Raw genomic sequence first — 18,796 nt, 5'->3', positions numbered from 1 at the left:
GCTTCCGCCAATTTGTCTGCAAAAGTATTGTACTTCTCGTTTTTTTTTTCAAGCTTAAGTAATTTTGATGCACGCACAGGGGTTTTTTATTTTTAAGAGAAAAAAAGAATAAGAAAAATGAAATTCACACACAACAGGTGTCTCAGGAGTCCCTACAATATGCAATTTACGAAGAGGTTAAAACGGATATTAGAAGTTGATTTAAAATGTATTGAAACTACCGCTTCACCTCTTTTGCATCGCTGCAACGGCACCAGCATTACCAATTAGTTCGACACACTAACACAGTTAATAAATATCGGAGTAGATCGCACATCACACATTGTTCCAAGAATTAGCGATAAACAGTAGGCATTTTAGTCCGCAGATATACAAGTTTACTCTTAATAAGGAACTATGATGGACTCTATAAGCTCCTGTAGCGGCGCGAGTTCCTTCTTGTCGATCAAACCGAACTCCTGCATCACAATCACACGATAAACATTAGCCATGCGAAAACGTCGATTATTGTGCGGTCACGCTTCTGCTTATGTTAAATGCATATAACAGTGGTACCGGACCTTATCATGAAAAGAAGGGAAGGAAATATATCCTAAACAGTTGAAAACTAATTTCCATAAACCAAAGCCTGATTTAAACCTCGAAGCCAAATTTTGGTAGTATTCCTACCAAGCCGACGAATCCGGTGGTCATCATTGAACAATGTGACTAAATATTTTGTACACATGACATGAGATTGTGTTAGGGTATACAAAGTAATTTGGAAAGTATTCACCAGGAGGACTAATGCAAACATTTCACTCATCTCCGAAGGTTGCTCAGGGTTGCTCACAATTTAGTAATTGATGATTTAAAGAGTTAAAATAAGCAATGTAAAGAAGAAAAATAACTTACGCATGTAAAAAGAATGAAATGCTTGAAGCAGGTGTTAAGATGCGCCTCTTCCTTGAGATTGACAATCTTCTGGAAATGCGAGTGGTATATGTGGGCATAAACGCGGAACAGACGTTTGAATATCGTCTTAACAACTTCTTTAAAATTTGGGGGAAATGGTGTTCCTAAGAAAAACACGAGTTGGATGAGTAAATATCTTTGAAAGATAGGTAAGGACATTTAGAATTGAAGTTTACCAAGTTTCTGAGGAAATATGGATTCATCATCAAGCTGAACTTCAATCCAGTCCATCAGATACTCGACATATTTTGGTGCAGAAACTTCGATCGGTTTCTTTATTTGTACACCATCTGCCCACCTATATTCGTACCTGCACAAAATCCACATTCTTTTAATATTAGCACATTTTCTTTAATTGGGAGTGCTTCTCCGAACCGCACAACTCAAGCAGCACTTTATCGGACACCCTATAGCTGGGCCTAATAGGTCCTAAAGTTTAGCGGATTGTATTGAGATGTTGATGATAAAGCATATAAAAAGCACTGTTGCTCTGCTAAATTCTCTAACAACTTTAGAACATTAAAGAGTGCATCATATAAGCATACTGTTAGACATACTTAGGCCCTGCAGTCATTGTAGGACAGCTCTCGGGTGTACAGAATTCTGCGAGAGTTCCATACAGCAGATTAACCTGATTGAAGAAATCAACAGCTGAAAGCAAAAGCTCCATTAGAATCTAGCAGCAGGACCAGATTTCAGGGTTTGAATAATGTAAACAATATTAATTAGGAATAGAATGAACATACTAATTATGGGTTACAAATTTAGTTCCTGTTAGTTTAGTCCAGATTTCAATTTCATAATTATTACAATTTAGTCCCTAAACTTTGATTTGATTTCAGGTTCGCCTATTTTAAACAATTTGATCTTTGAAGTTTCGCTGCAACTTCTGTTCATCCTTGGAGCTTCAAATTCAGCAAAGCAAAGTCCAACTATAAAGCTGAGCGGAACCCCTTTTTAGGTGATAACATAGAATAAGTATCATGCAAAACAAAAAGACTGAATTGTTACAACTAAACTAAAAGGGCAAAATTGAAATCAAGGTCAAACTTCAGCAAGTAATTTGCAATTAACATTTGAAGTTCGGAAGTAAACATCACGTAACCTTGAAACAAAAACGACTGCAACATAAATGTTACAGGTGGTAAGGAACACCGAATTAAAAAGAAGAGTAGGAGACAGCATATTACTATTGACAGCGAGCCACTCATTAATATCCTCGCCAGGGGGAAGCCTTACTGCTTCCCTGAGATTTCCACTACCCAGAGTGGCATCAATGTGCTTACGGAGCTGTGCACCCTGCAGTTAAGAAAGATAAACAGTATGAAATATGCACTAGTAAAGGCATGCCATGTTTCTGTTTTTTCATCCATTCATATATTACCAGTACCTCAACAAGAAAACTTTCAGCATGTGAAGTAATAAGAGTAGACTAAACTTGTCTAATGAAAGTAAAATCAGCAGAAAATAAAATGCAATAACGTATTCAAAATGGCTCTGGCATGTCCATCAAAGATAATGCATTGAACCCCAGAAATGAGATTGTAAACTATGCCATATCAGCAGTTGGAAAAGAAAAAGACTGTAGAGTGTAGAGTATGATATTGTTACTTATAATGGTTGTATGAGAAAAAGTTCAAATAAATACTGCTAATGCAATTAGGAAATCTACCTTGCTACCGGATGGAGCACTCTTCTTTGGTCGAAATGTCTTTTGATTCCTGAAATAAATCAAAGCAATTTAAAACTGCTTCGAAAAACAAAAGAGGAAAAAAAAATAAAGTTTAACTAAGTTACGGGTAAGTAACTTCAAAGCACAGTTGTTGATCCAACCTAATTAACTACATACAACAAGATTTACAGTTTCAGCAAAATAAGGTTGAGCACATACCCACTCAACAAGATAAAAGGGGACAAAGACAAGCCGTAAAGGATTTAACTTTAGCAAGAAAAGTCACATTGTTCTCATCTATATCTTCTCTCAATTAACTTTGTGAGGATCTATTTGACACGTAAAAAATCTGACTACCAACAGCAATAGGTTGTATAATCCTCTGGAATCACATGCCAATTTGTCCACCAACTCTCTGGTAATTTCACAAAGGATAAATTGTATTGATAGTCCCTGTAGTATCCTGATATTGCAACATCGTTCCTTGAGTTTCATTTGAACACTTTAGTCCCTGGATTTTCTCATATATTACAACCATCCCAAGATACTAAAGAAAAGACGAATTTTCCTATAAAGCGACCTTTTTAACCCTATGTCAATGCACCAATGAAATGAGAGTCATCTTACTTGATGGGTAAACTATTTATGGGAAAAACATGGAATTTTCTAGAATCACGGCTGAAAGTGCAAGGACTTTAACATTAAAATAAAAAATCCAAGGACTAAGTTGCAATATCAGAAGAGCACAGGGAAGATACATGCGTTTACCCTTTGACAAACGAGTAGTGCTAGTGGTACAACCCTACATGGGTTGTATATCCTACAACTTTTATATCCAAAGGCTGAGATTAATTTATTTTAGAAAAAAAAAAAAAAATGATAAGTTCACTCCCCTTTTTTTCTCCCTCACACTTCCTCTTTTTCTTTCTTCTGTACCTTCACATTTTCCCTCTACCTCCCTCTGTGCCCTGCGAGCGAGAGAGAGGCGATGGCGCGAGAGAGGTCGAGAGAGTGAGATGTGCTTTCCGAAAACAGAGAGAGAGCGAGAGACAGAGAAACTGGATTCTACCACTGTGCCCTCACACCTCTTTGTTGCTTCTGTGCCCTGCGAGCGAGAGAGAGAGAGAGGAGAGCGCAAGCTAGAGAGAGGCGAGGGCGAGAGAGAGAGAGAGTTGTGCTTTCCGAAACCAGAGAGAGAGCGAGAGACAGAGAAACTGGATTCTACCAGCTTTGATGCTTAGCCCTATCCGCGAGAGAGAGAGCGGATAGGGCACACCCATATACCTCCCTCCTCTAAATGTCCACTTTTATAGGGTAGGCTTTAGTTTTGCAATTATGGTTTAGAATGGGACAGTTTAGAGGGGTCCGGTACATCTGTCATTTTGAAGGGCACACCCATATACCTCCCTCCTCTAAATGTCTACTTTTATAGGGTAGGCTTTACTTTTGCAATTATGGCTTGGGACAGTTTTAGAGTGGCCCGGTACATCAGTTGTTTTGAAGGGAACACCCATATACCTCCCTCCTTTAAATGTCTATTTTTATAGGGTAGGCTTTACTTTTGTAATTGTGGCTTAGAATGGGACAGTTTTAGAGGGGCCCGGTACATCTGTCGTTTTGAAGGACACACCCATATACCTCCTTCCTCTAAATGTCCACATCTATAGGGTAGGCTTTACTTTAGCAATTATGGTTTCTTATGGGACAGTTTTAGAGGGGCCCGGTACATCTGTCGTGTTGAAGGGCACAACCATATACTTCCCTCCTCTAAGTATCCACTTTTATAGGGTAGGCTTTGCTTTTGCAATTTTGGCTTAGAATGGGAGAGCTTTAGAGGGGCCCGGTACATCTGTCGTGTTGAAGGGCAAAGCCATATACTTCTCTGCTCTAAGTATCCACTTTTATAGGATAGGCTTTGCTTTTGCAATTTTGGCTTAGAATGGAACAACTTTAGAGGGGCCCGGTACATCTGTCGTGTTGAAGGGCACAGCCATATACTTTCCTCCTCTAAGTGTCTATTTTTATGGGGTAGGCTTTACTTTTGCAATTTTGGCTTAAAATAGGACATCTTTAGTGAGGCCTGGTACATCTGTCGTGTTAAAGAGCACACCCATATATCAGACACCGATAAGTCCATCGTATAAAAAAGCAGCTCCAGCTATAGCTTAACTGAGGTGCATCTATTATGCGGATATCTAGTAGTGGCGCTTTGGCTGTACCCAACTGTTGTACAGGTGTTCCAAGATATATTTATACATGTACAATGCATTAGTTTAAGTGTTCATCATATAGGTCGATTCAAATTTACTTTACGTACTTCCAAAGTCAGCAATCTGAAATTAAATCAGAAAGCACACCGGAACAGTTATAGAGGTCGCAGGTAACATCTGTAATGGCGCTTTGGCTGTACCCAACTGTTGTACAGGTGTTCCAAGATACATCTGTTGTAACGTTATGACGGTAGTGCCATTTAACACTACAGATGTACCTACGGCCTCTATAACTGTTCCGGTGTGCTTTCTGATTTAATTTCAGATTGCTGACTTTGGAAGTACGTACACTAGATTTGAATCGACCTATATGATGAACACTTAAACTAATAAATTGTACAGGTATAAATGTATCTTGGAACACCTGTACAACAGTTGGGTACAGCCAAAGCGCCACTACTAGATATATGGGTGTGCCCTAAAGCATAATAGATGCACCTCAGTTAAGCTATAACTGGAGCTTCTTTTTTATACAATGGATTTATTGGTGTTTGGTATATGGGTGTGCCCTTTAACACGACAGATGTACCGAACCCCACTAAAGATGTCTCATTTTAAGCCAAAATTGCAAAAGCAAAGCCTACCCTATAAAAGTGGATACTTAGAGAAGTATATAGCTGTGCCCTTCAACATGACAAATGTATCGGACCCCTCTAAAGTTGTCCCATTCTAAGCCAAAATTGCAAAAGCAAAGCCTACCCTATAAAAGTGAACACTTAGAGGAAAGTATATGGCTGTGTCTTTCAACACGACAGATGTACCGGACCCCTCTAAAGCTGTCCCATTCTAAGCCAAAATTGCAAAAGCAAAACCTACCCTATAAAAGTGGACACTTAGAGGAGGAAAGTATATGGTTGTGCCCTTCAACACGACAGATGTACCGGGCCCCTCTAAAACTGTCCCATAAGAAACCATAATTGCTAAAGTAAAGCCTACCGTATAAATGTGGACATTTAGAGGAGGGAGGTATATGGGTGTCCTTCAAAACGACAAATGTACCGAGCCCCTCTAAAACAGTCCCATTCTAAGCCATAATTACAAAAGTAAAGCCTACCCTATAAAAATGGACATTTAAAAGAGGGAGGTATATGGGCGTGCCCTTCAAAACGACTGATGTACCGGGCCACTCTAAAACTATCCCTTTATAAATCATAATTGCAAAAGTAAAACCTACCCTATAAAAGTAGACATTTAGAGGAGGGATGTATATGGGTGCCCTTCAAAACGACAGATGTACCGGGCCCCTCTAAAACTGTCCCATTCTAAACCATAATTGTAAAACTAAAGTCTACCCTATAAAAATGGACATTTAGAGGAGGGAGGTATATAGGTGTGCCCTATCTGCTTTCTCTCGCGTAGATAGGACTAAGCATCAAAGCTGGTAGAATCCAGTTTCTCTGTCTCTCGCTCTCTGTTTTCGGAAAGCACAGCTCTCTCTCTCTTGCGCCCTCGCCTCTCTCTAGCTTGCGCTCTCCTCTCTCTCTCTCGCAGGGCACATAGGCAACAAAAAGGGAAAGTGTGAGGGCACAGTGGTAGAATCCAGTTTCTCTGTATCTCGCTCTCTGTTTTCGGAAAGCACAGCTCGTTCTCTCGTACTCGCGCCCTCGCCTCTCTCTCGCTCGCACTCTCCTCTCTCGCTCGCAGGGCACAGAGGGAGGTAGAGGAAAAATGTGAAGGTATAGAAGAAAGAAAGAGGGAAAGTGTGAGGGAGAAAAAAAAGGGAGCGAACTCATCATATATTTCTTTTTTCTAAAACAAATTAATCCCAGCCTTTGGATATAACAGTTGTAGGATATATAACCCATGTAGGGTTGTACCACTAGCACTACTCTTGACAAACATAGTCAGGTGTTGAAAATAAAAGTAACCATATCTACCTCTACTCAATGGCTGAAACTTTTCTTAACAACTCTCCATACTATTAAACTGTCCTTCATTCTGAGACACCGGCACACTAGATCTGCTACTTAAACAAGATTGTGTTACCGAAACATTTAATTCAGAGGACAAACATCAAATATTTCGTGTAGATTCAGCCTCATTTTTAATACCCCACTTCTGGTACATGAAATTGCAGTAAATCACATACACTATGGCTCGCAAACCGCATCATTTTAACCAAATGGCCAATCAGCAACTCATTTTCGAGTGGATCTTTTATATTATTAGCTAAAAAACACCTAAGATATCGAAGAACAGATGGAGTAGTTGAACAAGATCTTGTTACGTAAACATCTACAATTCCCACACTTCCAGTTCATCGCCGTGAACTGAATCTGTTACTTAAACAAGATCTTACTAGTTAAACACCAACTCTGAAGCAATACGTTTTCACATATTTCGCGATCCAGCATCAATTTCTCATACCAACACTCGTAATGCACAATCACACACTCCGACTCACAAAATCACACCATTTGACCTAATATCCGATCAACAACAGCTCGGTTTTGAGCGGATCTTAGGTGATTAGCTAACAAACAAATACATAAGATTATGGCGTTTTCGAGCAAACAGATCAGATCAAAAACGGAGGATCGAACGAGAAAGGGATCGAAATCGAAGAAGAGATAGCGAGGATTCACGAGATTTTTTGATCCGATCGGGGGAATCCGCAATAGAGAGAGAGAGAGAGAGAGAGAGATTAGGGCATCGTACCTTCCGAGACCGAAGAGGCTCATCGCGGATGGGTGTGGGGTTGCTTCGCGGCTTCGACGCTGCGTTCGCTCACACACACACACACACACTCACTCTCTCTCTCTCTCTCTCTCTCGCTCTCTCGCTCTCTCTCTACAGCTTCGCGGACGCAGACTCGGAATTAAATTCCACTTTTGATCCAATCATCCAACCCAATTAAATTAATAAAAACTAATAAATATATGTTTTTGGTACAACGTAAAGTCAGTCCCTGCATCGACATCCGCGAAATCATAGTACTTGCTCTTTTAGTTCCTCATTTAAGTAAAAAGAGGCTGTAATTTTTTACCTCCTCATTTAAGAATACTTACGATTTGCTAATTTTTTTTATTTTATAATAATTAAAAAATAATAATAAAATAAGTGGGAAAAAAGTAATACTCGAATGAAGTGTTGTAGCCTTACAACTCGTTTTGAACTGCAGACCTAATGCGGCTCTCACCGGATTGGGAACTGCAGCAGTTGCGCCCTACCGTTTTTCTGTTTGGCTTTATGTAATAGAAAGTGCTATAATTATAAATAATTTATTTAGTTGTATATAGTTAAGAACTGATTTTTAAGATTTATTATTTTATATACATGATGATGAGATTACCTCCAATTTAAAAAATATATATATTTTTTGCTTAAAATTAATTAGAGAGATAAGCTGCTTAAAGTTACTCTCTCCAGCTGCTGTAGTTGGAACTACAGTCAATTTGGGCGTAGTTTCAATTGCTGTAGTTGGACCTCCGTCTGCAGTTCCTATTATAGCAGTTGGAGTTAAATATATCAAGCCAAATACTGAATTTGTATTTATATATAATTATAAATGCAATACAATTGTAATTACATGCAACCAAACGGTCCTTTAGTGGGGAGAGATCAATTCCTTTCTTTTTTTTAATAAAATGGTGAAACTTAATTACAATTCAAACTATAGTTTTTTGTGAAATGGTGAACCTTAATTACGACTCAACAAAATAGTTTGAAGGCTTAACAGCCATAATAATATAATAAATTAAAATTTAGACTCCAAAGTTTTGATCAAAAATCCAAATATAATTTCGGGACTCCTAGCAATATATATTTACTGGAACTGGTCCATCTCATCAACATAGAGCCATCTAAAACACCCGCATACCAAAAATCACACACTTTTATATGGAACCCGCTTCCTAGTTGTCTACCGACCCTAATAAATTATATGGCGAGGAGGAAGGAAATGTAATAATTAGTCAAATGAGAAACAAGGTTTCACAATTCACAATTTTTCAGCGAATTTGACATCATTGCATTTAATTTTAATTTTGTTAATAAACACTTTCTGTTGTCAACTGAAAAACTTGGATGATAGAATTACAAACAATCTGCCATCTAATCTAACACAAACTTTTGTATAATAAGAACACTATTCAGAAAATTTATTTATAACAAAAAAGCAACAATACCAATAGTGTTCATATTAGACGCCAGGGCACCACCACCACAAACACTGGTTGGCTATGCCAAATACCACATCCCTAAAGCTGAACCAATAACCAGCTGCCACGACACGACACGCTGTAACACATCGTAACTTGCAATGATAACTAGAAAAGATAAAACCATAGCAAGCAGGATTATTCCCTATCACCCCGTTTGGTTCGGGTATAAAGGGGGGGATAAGGGGGATATCCCCCCCTTTATACCCAAACAAAAAAATACTCTTGTTCCTACAAAAATCCATACTTGTACCTATCCCCGGTATAACTAGTTCCTACTAATTCCCGAACCAAACGGAGCCATATAGATATTTACCAAAGAAAAGTAGTGTTTTAAGATGTCCCAAATTGTCTAGCAAACAAGCAAAGCCACGCAGCAAACTCCGGTGTGTGGATCGATGACACTTATTACAGACAAAGATGCGCACACGGCACACATACCACTTTCGCCGAACTTCAGCTTTCTAGGAAAGGTACTTCTTGGAGATGGGATTCCTCAGGGCCGTCCGAAAATCGGGGTGCCTATTATCATTGTGCCACCCGCCTCCTCCGGATTTCATAATAGCAACAGTAGGTGATGGCGACTGCTTTGCAAAGCGTGCAGGGTTCTCGCTGGCGTTCCAAGCCATGTTGCTGCTGTTGGTGTTCACAGACAGCCGAGAGAGTTTATCAGACACGTCCGAAACCCTTTGAAAGTCGCCGCCCATTTTATGTCCTTCCGAGTAGGGAAAAAAAGAAATCATCAGTAACTGATTGAACTAAGAAAAGCAGACTTAAAGAGGTTGCTGGGACAAGAAACTATGATTGCCTGCACCTAGTGCACCACATTATCCGAAGCACCGGTTCATACTTCGATTCCAACCACCCGGCAAGGAAAGTGGCGTAGGGGCTGGTGTGGTGCACCAGGTGAGCACAAGAATTTCTCCAACGGAATTGCATGACAGTAAAGAAATGTTCATCAGTAAAATCTAGAAGAAATGTTATACCTAAGTACTGTCGTGCAGGGGGTTGGTATCGAGGTTCCTTTGGATGATAGTTTTGCGTAGGTTTCTGAATATTCACCATGTCCTACCCATTTAGAAGGCATTGATGAGGACAAGCAACGGGAAACCAGAAAATAGCAATTCAACAGTTTATTAAGACGTGTTACTTACCTGATAATCCATCTCTAGTTTCCTCTGGACGCCTGTGATGACGACAAGGGGGAAAAAAAATTAGAAAAAAGAAGAGCTCAATGTTATATCCACAAAATGGAAAAAAATTTTGTTGTAACAAACTCAAGAAATGATGTAAAAAAAGAAAAGACTCCATACGGTGACGAACAACCAGCTTAAGAAAGCGCTCTAAATGCTAACAAAATACCACAGGAGTGTACCTGCTCTAACAGGAGCATTGGCATTTGAGGATGGGAAATTGATGGCTGGTTTGGTATTGGGAAAAGCCCCAATGGAAGAATATCTTCGGGTATTCTTCTGCTCCAATGCTGCTTTTGTCCCAACTAAAAGTTCAAGCAACTTGAGTCAGCTCTAATTTGTAAAAGCAATAGCATGAAAGAAGAAGAACAACGAAAAAAGAAATTGAAATGCTCTTGAAGGGTTAGAGCAGACCAGACGGTGGAGTTGCTGCATATCCTGTTAATCTGCTAGAGCGAAGTGACGGCGGGATGTAAAAGCATGACTGCATAATGATAGGCAAGGAAAAAAGAGTATTATTAGCAATCCAAGACAATTACATCCATTTAGAATGTGCGACTATTAGACATATCACCTGAAAGAAAGGATGCTGAAGGGCCTCTGCTGCGGTGGGCCTTTTACTAGGATCCCAGGAACAGAGCAACTGAAATTGTAAATTTCAATAAATCATGTTAGAAACTCTATTCTATATTTCATTCCACCCTAAGTTTAAGTTTAAGGTGGCTGGGGGTCTCGGAAAGAAAACTCAGATTTTACAGGGCCGTAGATTTTAATCTGTGATTTTCCTATAAAGATCAGTCCAGAGAGGAAAAGAACAAAAGAGGATTGCCATTCCAATAATGTACAATAATGTAGAGATCAATGTAGAAGAAAAGAAAACAGGAGAAGTTGTCACAACTCCAATATCACCAGAACAGGAATTACCGAGATAAGGCTGATTGCATCATCGCTGGCGGTTGGGAGTAATGTTGACAGATGGATGCTTGGAAGCTGGAATATTAGAAGAAGAGAGAATAACATCTTCAGTAAATGGTTTTATCACTTCCAACTACATCAAAAAGTTAAATTTGCAGCAAAAACAGAAATGGCACTCGGCTAGCAACAGGTTACCTGTGGAAACTGATAGCTGATGCCATCAGCAAGCTGTAATCCTTCAGCCCAAATGTTTTTATTGGGAGTACCGAGAATACTGCATATTTTGTATATCTCATCTGCTTCACTGAGAAAACAGAAGAATATGTAGGTAAACATGATGCAAATAGGAATCAATCGCATGGGTGAATAACAAGGAGGATGACATAATTATGATCAACAGTTAAAGAATAGTAAGTAGAATCTTGGCCACTTAAAACCCAAGGGTAGAGCACACATCACAAACCATATACTGATGGTTAAAGAATAAAAGAAAGGGATAAGTGCATATAGGTTCCTACAAATATAGTGAATTGCAAATATATTTCTACAAAGTTCAACTTTATAGAAATATAATATAAGAGTAGAAATGTCAAATAATCTCATAAACAAACTATGGTTAAGTATTTAACCTATGGTTAACTATTTTTTCTACTGGATTCTAACGGCAGAGACATATTTGAAAATATTATGACTTTTGTAGGAACAACATATGAAAGGTGAACTTGTAGGAATCTATTTGCAATTTACTATGTTTACAGAAACCTATATGCAATTAACCCTAAAAGAAAAGACTTCAACTCCACAATCTTCTCCAATTCTTAAGTAAAAAACTGGCACAATTTGCTGAAAAAACCAAATATATCTATACATATACGACAGGCTAAGGATAGGAAAAAATGTAGATTAAAAGATATGTTATCTGCATAGCCCTTACCACCTTAACACATTATTAAATAACATAATATCATAAATGATACCTTTTGCCAGGAAAAAGTGGACGGAGTGTGAAAAGCTCAGCAATTATAGCACCCATCGCCCACATATCTATAAGTCAGAAAAGAAAAGCATCGTAAGGAAATCTACCATGTCATGGTTGCATGTGTAGAAATGTTGAAAACAATCGTCAATCTTCTTACCAACTGCAGAGTTATAAATAGAAGCTTGAAGCAAAACTTCAGGTGCTCGATACCTATGGAAACCACATATATTGAGAACAAAAATAAGCAACCAACTAATCTGCTATTCTGATGTATGTCAAATAACAATGGTTCAAAGTATGAGAACTAACCACCGGGTGGAGACGTATTCTGTATAGGGTGGTTCTGAAGAAATCTCACGAGCAAGCCCAAAATCTGCTAACTTGATGACATCTTTTGTGATTAATAGATTTTCTGGAAGGATTACAACGGCAATGGTTAACAAATTTCAGCTTGATGTCCTAATTCAAGGCATCATGCCTACAATGGCAATGAAATATTCAGACAAAGAAAGCCGGTTCCTGTTATGCTAATGCAGAATCTACTCAAACAAAATCTAGCCATCATGCTCCTGTTACAATAAATAATCTAGAGTTTACGAAAGAATAATATGCGAATGTAAACACCTCCGGAAATCCTTGAAAACCACAAGACGCACTAAGAAAAGTTAACAAACAATTAGATATCATGAACTTGTGAGATCACAACACTAGAAAAGCTTTTTGAAAGAGAAAGGAATCAACAGAATCATAACATACCATCAACTCATACACTACATGCCAGATTAAGTCCAAAATGAACCATAACAGCAACCTAGAAAAAGAAAATGCATATAGGAAAACAGAAGCTGAAGAGGGTATGATGCGATCGTCGGGGAGAAGGACCACAAAAAAGAAGTGAAAAATAAAAACCAACGAGAAAAGGTTTTAGCTGACCATGAAGGGTGACTAAACATAAACTGATAGGCAATAGCACCATTTGATGGCTGTATTGATCAATACATAAAAAGATTTTCCACCGACAAAATATAAACACGATTTATGATTTTTCAATACAATTATGAAAAGAGATCTTGGTCCTGATCTGTCTGACTACGTACAACAATAAGCAGAAGCTGAGGTACACATTAACAGTGAGAATGCAACACTTTCACACTGCAATTTCTAAAGGTCAGATCATAAGTACCAGGCTTAAGGTCACGATGGAAATAGCCACGCTGATGCATGTGAACCAAAGCTTGGAATATCTGAAAGCACCAATTCCGGACTTCAGATTCTGGAAAAGGCTGGCCCCTGCTTTTCATCAGCTCATAAAGGTTGCATTCCTGATATCATAAAGCAAGTATAGAACTAGTCAGTTACAAAGGATGCTGCTCCGTGCTAGTATTGCACAACTGATGAAGCAGCTACTGACGAAACTAGCAAAAAAAAAAAAAACATACCATGTACTCAAAGACAAAGAATAACATGTCGTTCTCCCTGATGACTTCCTTCAACTTCACAATGTTCGGATGGTTCATCCTCCGGAGAGACTGGGAAATCAAAGTGTTCTTTGAGAAGATAAAATTGGAAAGGAAGATGAAGAACATGTTACAGTAATATCTTCATAGTTACCTTCACTTCACGAAGGTTCACGCACTCCTCCCAAGAGCAATACTTTTTCTTCATTTTCTTAATTGCAACCTAAGAAAAGAAAGTATATTAGCAAAGTAAAATTTGTTGTTTTCATTAGTATATCATGCCCCAATCCCCCTGTAACTATCCTCATCTCCAACTGATATGGATGTAAAGGGGACATTTGACTGCTTTTAAAGCAATGGCCAACAGTTGAAAATGTATTGCTTTATAGACTACTGGGCCCCAAACCATATTAAATCCCCCAAAAAAAAGGCTGAAGAGCGCGAATTACGGTAGCACATACAACTTCACCGCTTTGTTTATTTATTGCACGCCAAACAGTCCCAAATGTTCCATCACCAACTTCCTTAATTACCTTGTACCTGTCAAGGGGAGCAAATAGTCTTTCAAGTGTCCTACATAATGATATACCAAAGAGGGTTTCAGCACAGAAGGAATAAATAAAATTTACCTTTCCATTTTTCCAGCTGAAGGTGTACAGTAGTGGAGCTCCTACTGTTCCCGCGCCAGCTTCAACTAGTTTATTTAAGAGACAAGATGCTGATGCCAAGAATATGTTGTATCCGCATAAGCACGTTATTCAAAAAAGAAACTTCCGAGTTTTCTTACTAGAGACAAGGCAAGCAATGCATCTGAAAGCCTCGTCTTCCGGCAAGCTCTGGAACATAGAAATCCAAATGTTATCTACTGGAAAACAATAGAACAATAAAAAAAATGATGACGAATAATTTGTAGGAAGAGATAATAATAATAGAGCACCAGCATACCTATTTCGACCACGATCATTTTCCTCACAAAAGCTTGCACAGGAGATCTTATATAGCCCAAGAATTTTGTCTCGAAACTTTAAAAGCTAGCGGACTAGTGAATTGTGACAAACAACCACTAAATGACTTTTGAGCTAAAAGTTTAGCGGAAATGATAGAGGAGATACGGATGAAACCTACAAGATCTGAAAACTGTCCCAGAAAACCCAATTTACTCCAATATCCAAGAAGGAAAGGAATCACAGAATCATGACACTAATTTGAGTAGAACCATACCAACGTATGATTTTTTTGGTGGCAAGCTCCTAAGACCTCAAACAAACTCCAGGCAGAAGCAATGTTGATGTATCACTGCCAAAACTGAAGTTTGCTGAAGAATAGTAAAAGCTACTGCACATGTTCAATAGGGTGCATGAAGTTGGCTGGTGGAGAATGAAGCGTAGATTCAACGTCAACTTCAGTAAAAAGTTGCATCAGACCACCCTTGATGATCATAAAAGTTCAGCTGGCCTCTCAAGTACAGTTAATAAATGAACTAAGAAGGAAGTCTCCGAAAACAAAGAAGCGCCATCCAAGAACTTCCTGGAGAAGTAAGACTCGGCACTGGAAGCAGCTTGAGCAAAAGAGCACATGCTCCATATCCTGCCGTAAGTTCTAGACCCCCAGCAATACACAATGGCGTCGCCTGCAGAACAAGTGTGTATGTTCAGCTTCACTAAAATGAGTATTACTGTTAAAGAATAGCAAGAATTGCAGCAATTGTATATAGAAACAAAAAACGATTCTATAACCCAGATTCTAAAGCAAAGATCCTGGAATAACTTTGGAGATACAATGAATACAATCTTATTACTGTTAAATATAGTTACTTGACAAGTGCATAATTATTGGTACTTCCCATATCTGTGGAAACAACCAAATTTCAAATAGCAACAAAATATTCCTGCCTCAAATACAAGTTATTGCCTACAAGAAATGTCAAGGTTGCTTAGCTTCGAAAGTCATATATCTGACCATTCATGAGAAGGCATAATGAAAGAACAATTGCATGCCTAATCAAACGCCAACAGCTCAAATAAACTTAATCACACGAGTTCTAAGACAACAAATCAGGGTTGATGTGACCAAGTTAGTGCAAACCCCTACAGGTTGAGAAGCAAGTTTTATTTATCCATGCCATGCTGAGACCTAGGATCTTGACAAGATGTAGCATGGGCTTGGGCATTTTTCAACCAAGCTAGTCCCAGTGAAGCTTGGTTGAGCATAAATGGTAGTTGACATTACTAAGGAAGACTTCAACCTTCCCCCCTAATATGTACGATTCTACTTTATCATCTTGTGGTTCAAAGTGAAGCATTTTGCGACTTGGCTATTATTTTCCGATTTACTGTGATAACCTACCTTTAGATTGTTAATAGAGCAGCAAAGAGCAAAATCTTAAAACAGCATAGCAAGAAAGGGGCATATTACAGGGGCAGGGGTAGGATTGTTTAGAGGTTCTTTATATTTACAGTGTTTTGAGGGGCATGATTGCCACGTGCTGAATATTAAGACACAGGTGGAGGGATCGTTTGGTTTACAGAAACAAAAATAACAACCATGAAATGACAAGATGGTAACGCAGAATCAGGCTATAAAATAAGTAGTTTGAAGCTTTCCCTAATTAGTTATTAGAAACAATGGTCATCTTATCAAGTTTCTCATGGCTATGTCCTTTTCTCAAACATGCAGATGGGCAAACTTCCTTCGTTCAAATCACTTTCTGACTTCTGATTGTCGAATCCCTAACTCTCAAACTCGTATCTTACTCTAACTTCATTCACAAGCCTAGCACGACTAGGTTGTTAATTCTCTTCTTGAGGAAGGCTTCAAGATAAAATTCCACCATATTTAAAGATCCAATAAATTTAGATAAAAAACGGAATAATTAGAAGCTATTATGTGACCAAACTGTTCGGAAATTGGTGTTCGTGCTCACTCTTTCGACCACCCATTGTCATGTGAGAGAGATTGGAGCACCTTCCCGTACTTTAAGAGTAAGTAAAGCACCAAAATCTATGCCGGATTCGAAAGATATTCAGCAATTATTAGTGAACTTGCTAGACTATATCAACATATCAGACTCGCAAATTATGAGTAATATTCACATCCAGACCTCAATCACTACATACTAGATTAATCAATTACATACCTCAATGCCTCTCGGCATAACCTAGAAAGATCCTTGATCACAATTATCCACCGAAACCCCCAAAATTCCCCTGTTTTACCTTATTACATCAAAACCATAGAAGCTCCAACAAGATTTAAATCCCCAAAACCAATTATATACCCAAAAACCCTAAATTCACATCTATACCCTAATCGATCCCAAGGATCCAAAACATTACACACTCTGATTAATCGATTGCATACCTCAGTGACTATTTGGCATAACCTCTGAAGATTCTTTATCACAGTAATCTGCCAAAACCCCACAAAATCTCCCCATTGACCTCACCACACAGAAACCCTACAAGCTCCCGCAAAAGTCAAATCGCAACCAATCAGCATACCTTGATGACTCTCAGCACAACCTCTGACGATTCTTGATCACAATTATCCACCAAAACCCCAAAAACGCCCCCATCTCCCTCATCACACCCAACCCTACCATCTCCCATAAGAACAGAACCCCTCAAAAGATCACCAAATTTTTTTTAAAAAAATCATATCCAAACCCTATAATTAGCCACCAAAACCCCTAAAAATCCCCCTGTTCTCCTCAGCACACCCAAACCCTCGAAGTTCCCACAAATCCAAATACCCAAACCAAGCTTCGAGCAAACCAACCCCTAATCAGATCAGAAACACCACATACAATATCGATTGATTGCATACAACAATGCCTCTCGGCAAAATTTCGAAGATTCTTGATCACAATTATCCACCAAAACCCTTCCCCCCAGTTCTCATCACCGCAACCAAAACATAGAATCCCCCATACAATTCAAACCCCCAAAATCGATCATCGAACCAAAGAAACCGCAAATTCGAATCAAAACCCTAATCGATCGCAAAGATCCGAAACACTACGTCTACTACATCTAGATCGAGATCGATCGCATACCTCAATGCCTCTCGGCTTCTCGATCGCAAGTATCTCCCAAAACCCCCAAAATTCCCCCCATCATCTTGACCACACCCCCTATACGATTCAAACCCCCCAAACCGATCATCGAACCAAAGAAACCCTAAATTCACATCAAAACCCTAATCGATCCCCAAGATCCGAAACTCTGCATACTACATCCAGATTCGAGATCCATCGCATACCTCAATGCCTCTCGGCATAACCTCCCGCTCCACCCGCCGCCGCCGCCGCCGCGATCGTCGACCGTCTCCAGCGCCGATGCCGTAACGAAGAATCCGAGACGAAATAAAGAAGACCCCGTCGAATACGACGAAGCCCAATTTATAGTTATATATAAAAGATGCGGTATAATGTTCCGCAAGAGTATTATTATAACTATTAAAGTGTTCCTCCGAGCGCAATATAATAATTAAAGAATCAGGTACTCTTATGACGTCACGGAGTAGCTTTAAAAGGTAAAATTTGACGATAGTCCCTGTATTATCCATTTAAGGCCAACTACTCCCTTAAACTTCTCTACATATTGCAATTTCGTCCCTGCGGTTATCAAATTCTTTTTTGAATACATTTCTATAAAATAACTTTTTATTTTTCTTAGTTATAGTTAGAATAGGAAAAAGAATATTAAATATTAACAAAGTCATTTTTTTTTATAAATAAGATAAAATTTATCGAATCCAGTCAAAATTCAGTTAGTTAAATAATAAGAAGAGTCGGTCATTTTTTTAGTCGGTATAAAAATTATTTTTTACAAAATTATTCTTACAATAGCAAATTTTACAAAAAAAAATTATGTACTAAAAGAATTTTTGTATATATACAATAAAAATATTGAATAATTTGTACCAAAGATAATAGTCTTATAATAGTTATAATAATAAAATAGGAACAATAATATTAAATAAAGCCGCATCCTTATATAATAATAATAATAGGAAAAATAATATCAAATACTAATGAAGTCATAGAATAAATAAAAAATATTGAATTTAATCAAATTCTATCAGTAAATAATGACGAGACTCAATAATTTTATATTAGTGAGTATAAATTTATTTTTTATAATATAATTTTATTATAATAGTTAATTTTACGAATAACTCAGATAATGATAAAAT

General features: G+C 38.3%; 2 protein-coding genes across 6 annotated transcripts; both read right to left on the bottom strand.

Moving 5' to 3' along the window:
• On the bottom strand, positions 166-7,739 carry LOC109713113 (MOB kinase activator-like 1A). Its single transcript, XM_020237079.1, has 7 exons — positions 7,555-7,739; positions 2,627-2,675; positions 2,145-2,253; positions 1,512-1,605; positions 1,131-1,264; positions 895-1,058; positions 166-458 (listed from the first exon to the last, which is right to left on the bottom strand). Exons 1-7 carry the CDS (start codon positions 7,575-7,577, stop codon positions 384-386), a joined length of 648 nt encoding a protein of 215 aa, XP_020092668.1. The 5' UTR covers positions 7,578-7,739; the 3' UTR covers positions 166-383.
• LOC109712679 (cyclin-dependent kinase F-4-like) lies at positions 9,336-17,985 on the bottom strand. 5 transcript variants are annotated; one of them, XM_020236405.1, is made up of 19 exons: positions 17,861-17,985; positions 14,546-15,230; positions 14,388-14,436; positions 14,230-14,294; positions 14,050-14,140; positions 13,755-13,823; positions 13,583-13,672; positions 13,327-13,465; positions 12,453-12,555; positions 12,301-12,353; positions 12,142-12,208; positions 11,360-11,468; positions 11,174-11,239; positions 10,824-10,892; positions 10,664-10,733; positions 10,432-10,554; positions 10,211-10,242; positions 10,043-10,124; positions 9,336-9,771 (listed from the first exon to the last, which is right to left on the bottom strand). In XM_020236405.1, exons 4-19 carry the CDS (start codon positions 14,235-14,237, stop codon positions 9,521-9,523), a joined length of 1,422 nt encoding a protein of 473 aa, XP_020091994.1. In that variant the 5' UTR covers positions 14,238-14,294; positions 14,388-14,436; positions 14,546-15,230; positions 17,861-17,985; the 3' UTR covers positions 9,336-9,520. The 5 variants fall into 5 exon arrangements, with proteins under 5 accessions (XP_020091994.1, XP_020091991.1, XP_020091990.1 ...); XM_020236402.1 differs by having other exon boundaries at positions 14,230-14,436; positions 14,546-14,737; positions 14,822-15,230; XM_020236401.1 differs by having other exon boundaries at positions 14,230-14,436.

Source organism: Ananas comosus, linkage group 7 (genome assembly GCF_001540865.1).
Source record: "Ananas comosus cultivar F153 linkage group 7, ASM154086v1, whole genome shotgun sequence".
NCBI classification, from domain to species: domain Eukaryota; kingdom Viridiplantae; phylum Streptophyta; class Magnoliopsida; order Poales; family Bromeliaceae; genus Ananas; species Ananas comosus.
This window is presented reverse-complemented; position numbering and strand designations above follow the sequence as displayed.

Coding starts and splice junctions, on each gene's coding strand:
- LOC109713113 (XM_020237079.1), bottom strand. CDS start 7,577: ATGAGCCTCTTCGGTCTCGGAAG. Junction 2,254..2,626: donor GTGCTCCATCCGGTAGCAAG/GTAGATTTCCTA, acceptor TCTTAACTGCAG/GGTGCACAGCTCCGTAAGCA. Junction 1,265..1,511: donor ACAATGACTGCAGGGCCTAA/GTATGTCTAACA, acceptor GATTTTGTGCAG/GTACGAATATAGGTGGGCAG.
- LOC109712679 (XM_020236401.1), bottom strand. Junction 11,469..12,141: donor CCACTTTTTCCTGGCAAAAG/GTATCATTTATG, acceptor CTGTTTTCTCAG/TGAAGCAGATGAGATATACA. Junction 9,772..10,042: donor CCCTGCACGACAGTACTTAG/GTATAACATTTC, acceptor CCTACTCGGAAG/GACATAAAATGGGCGGCGAC.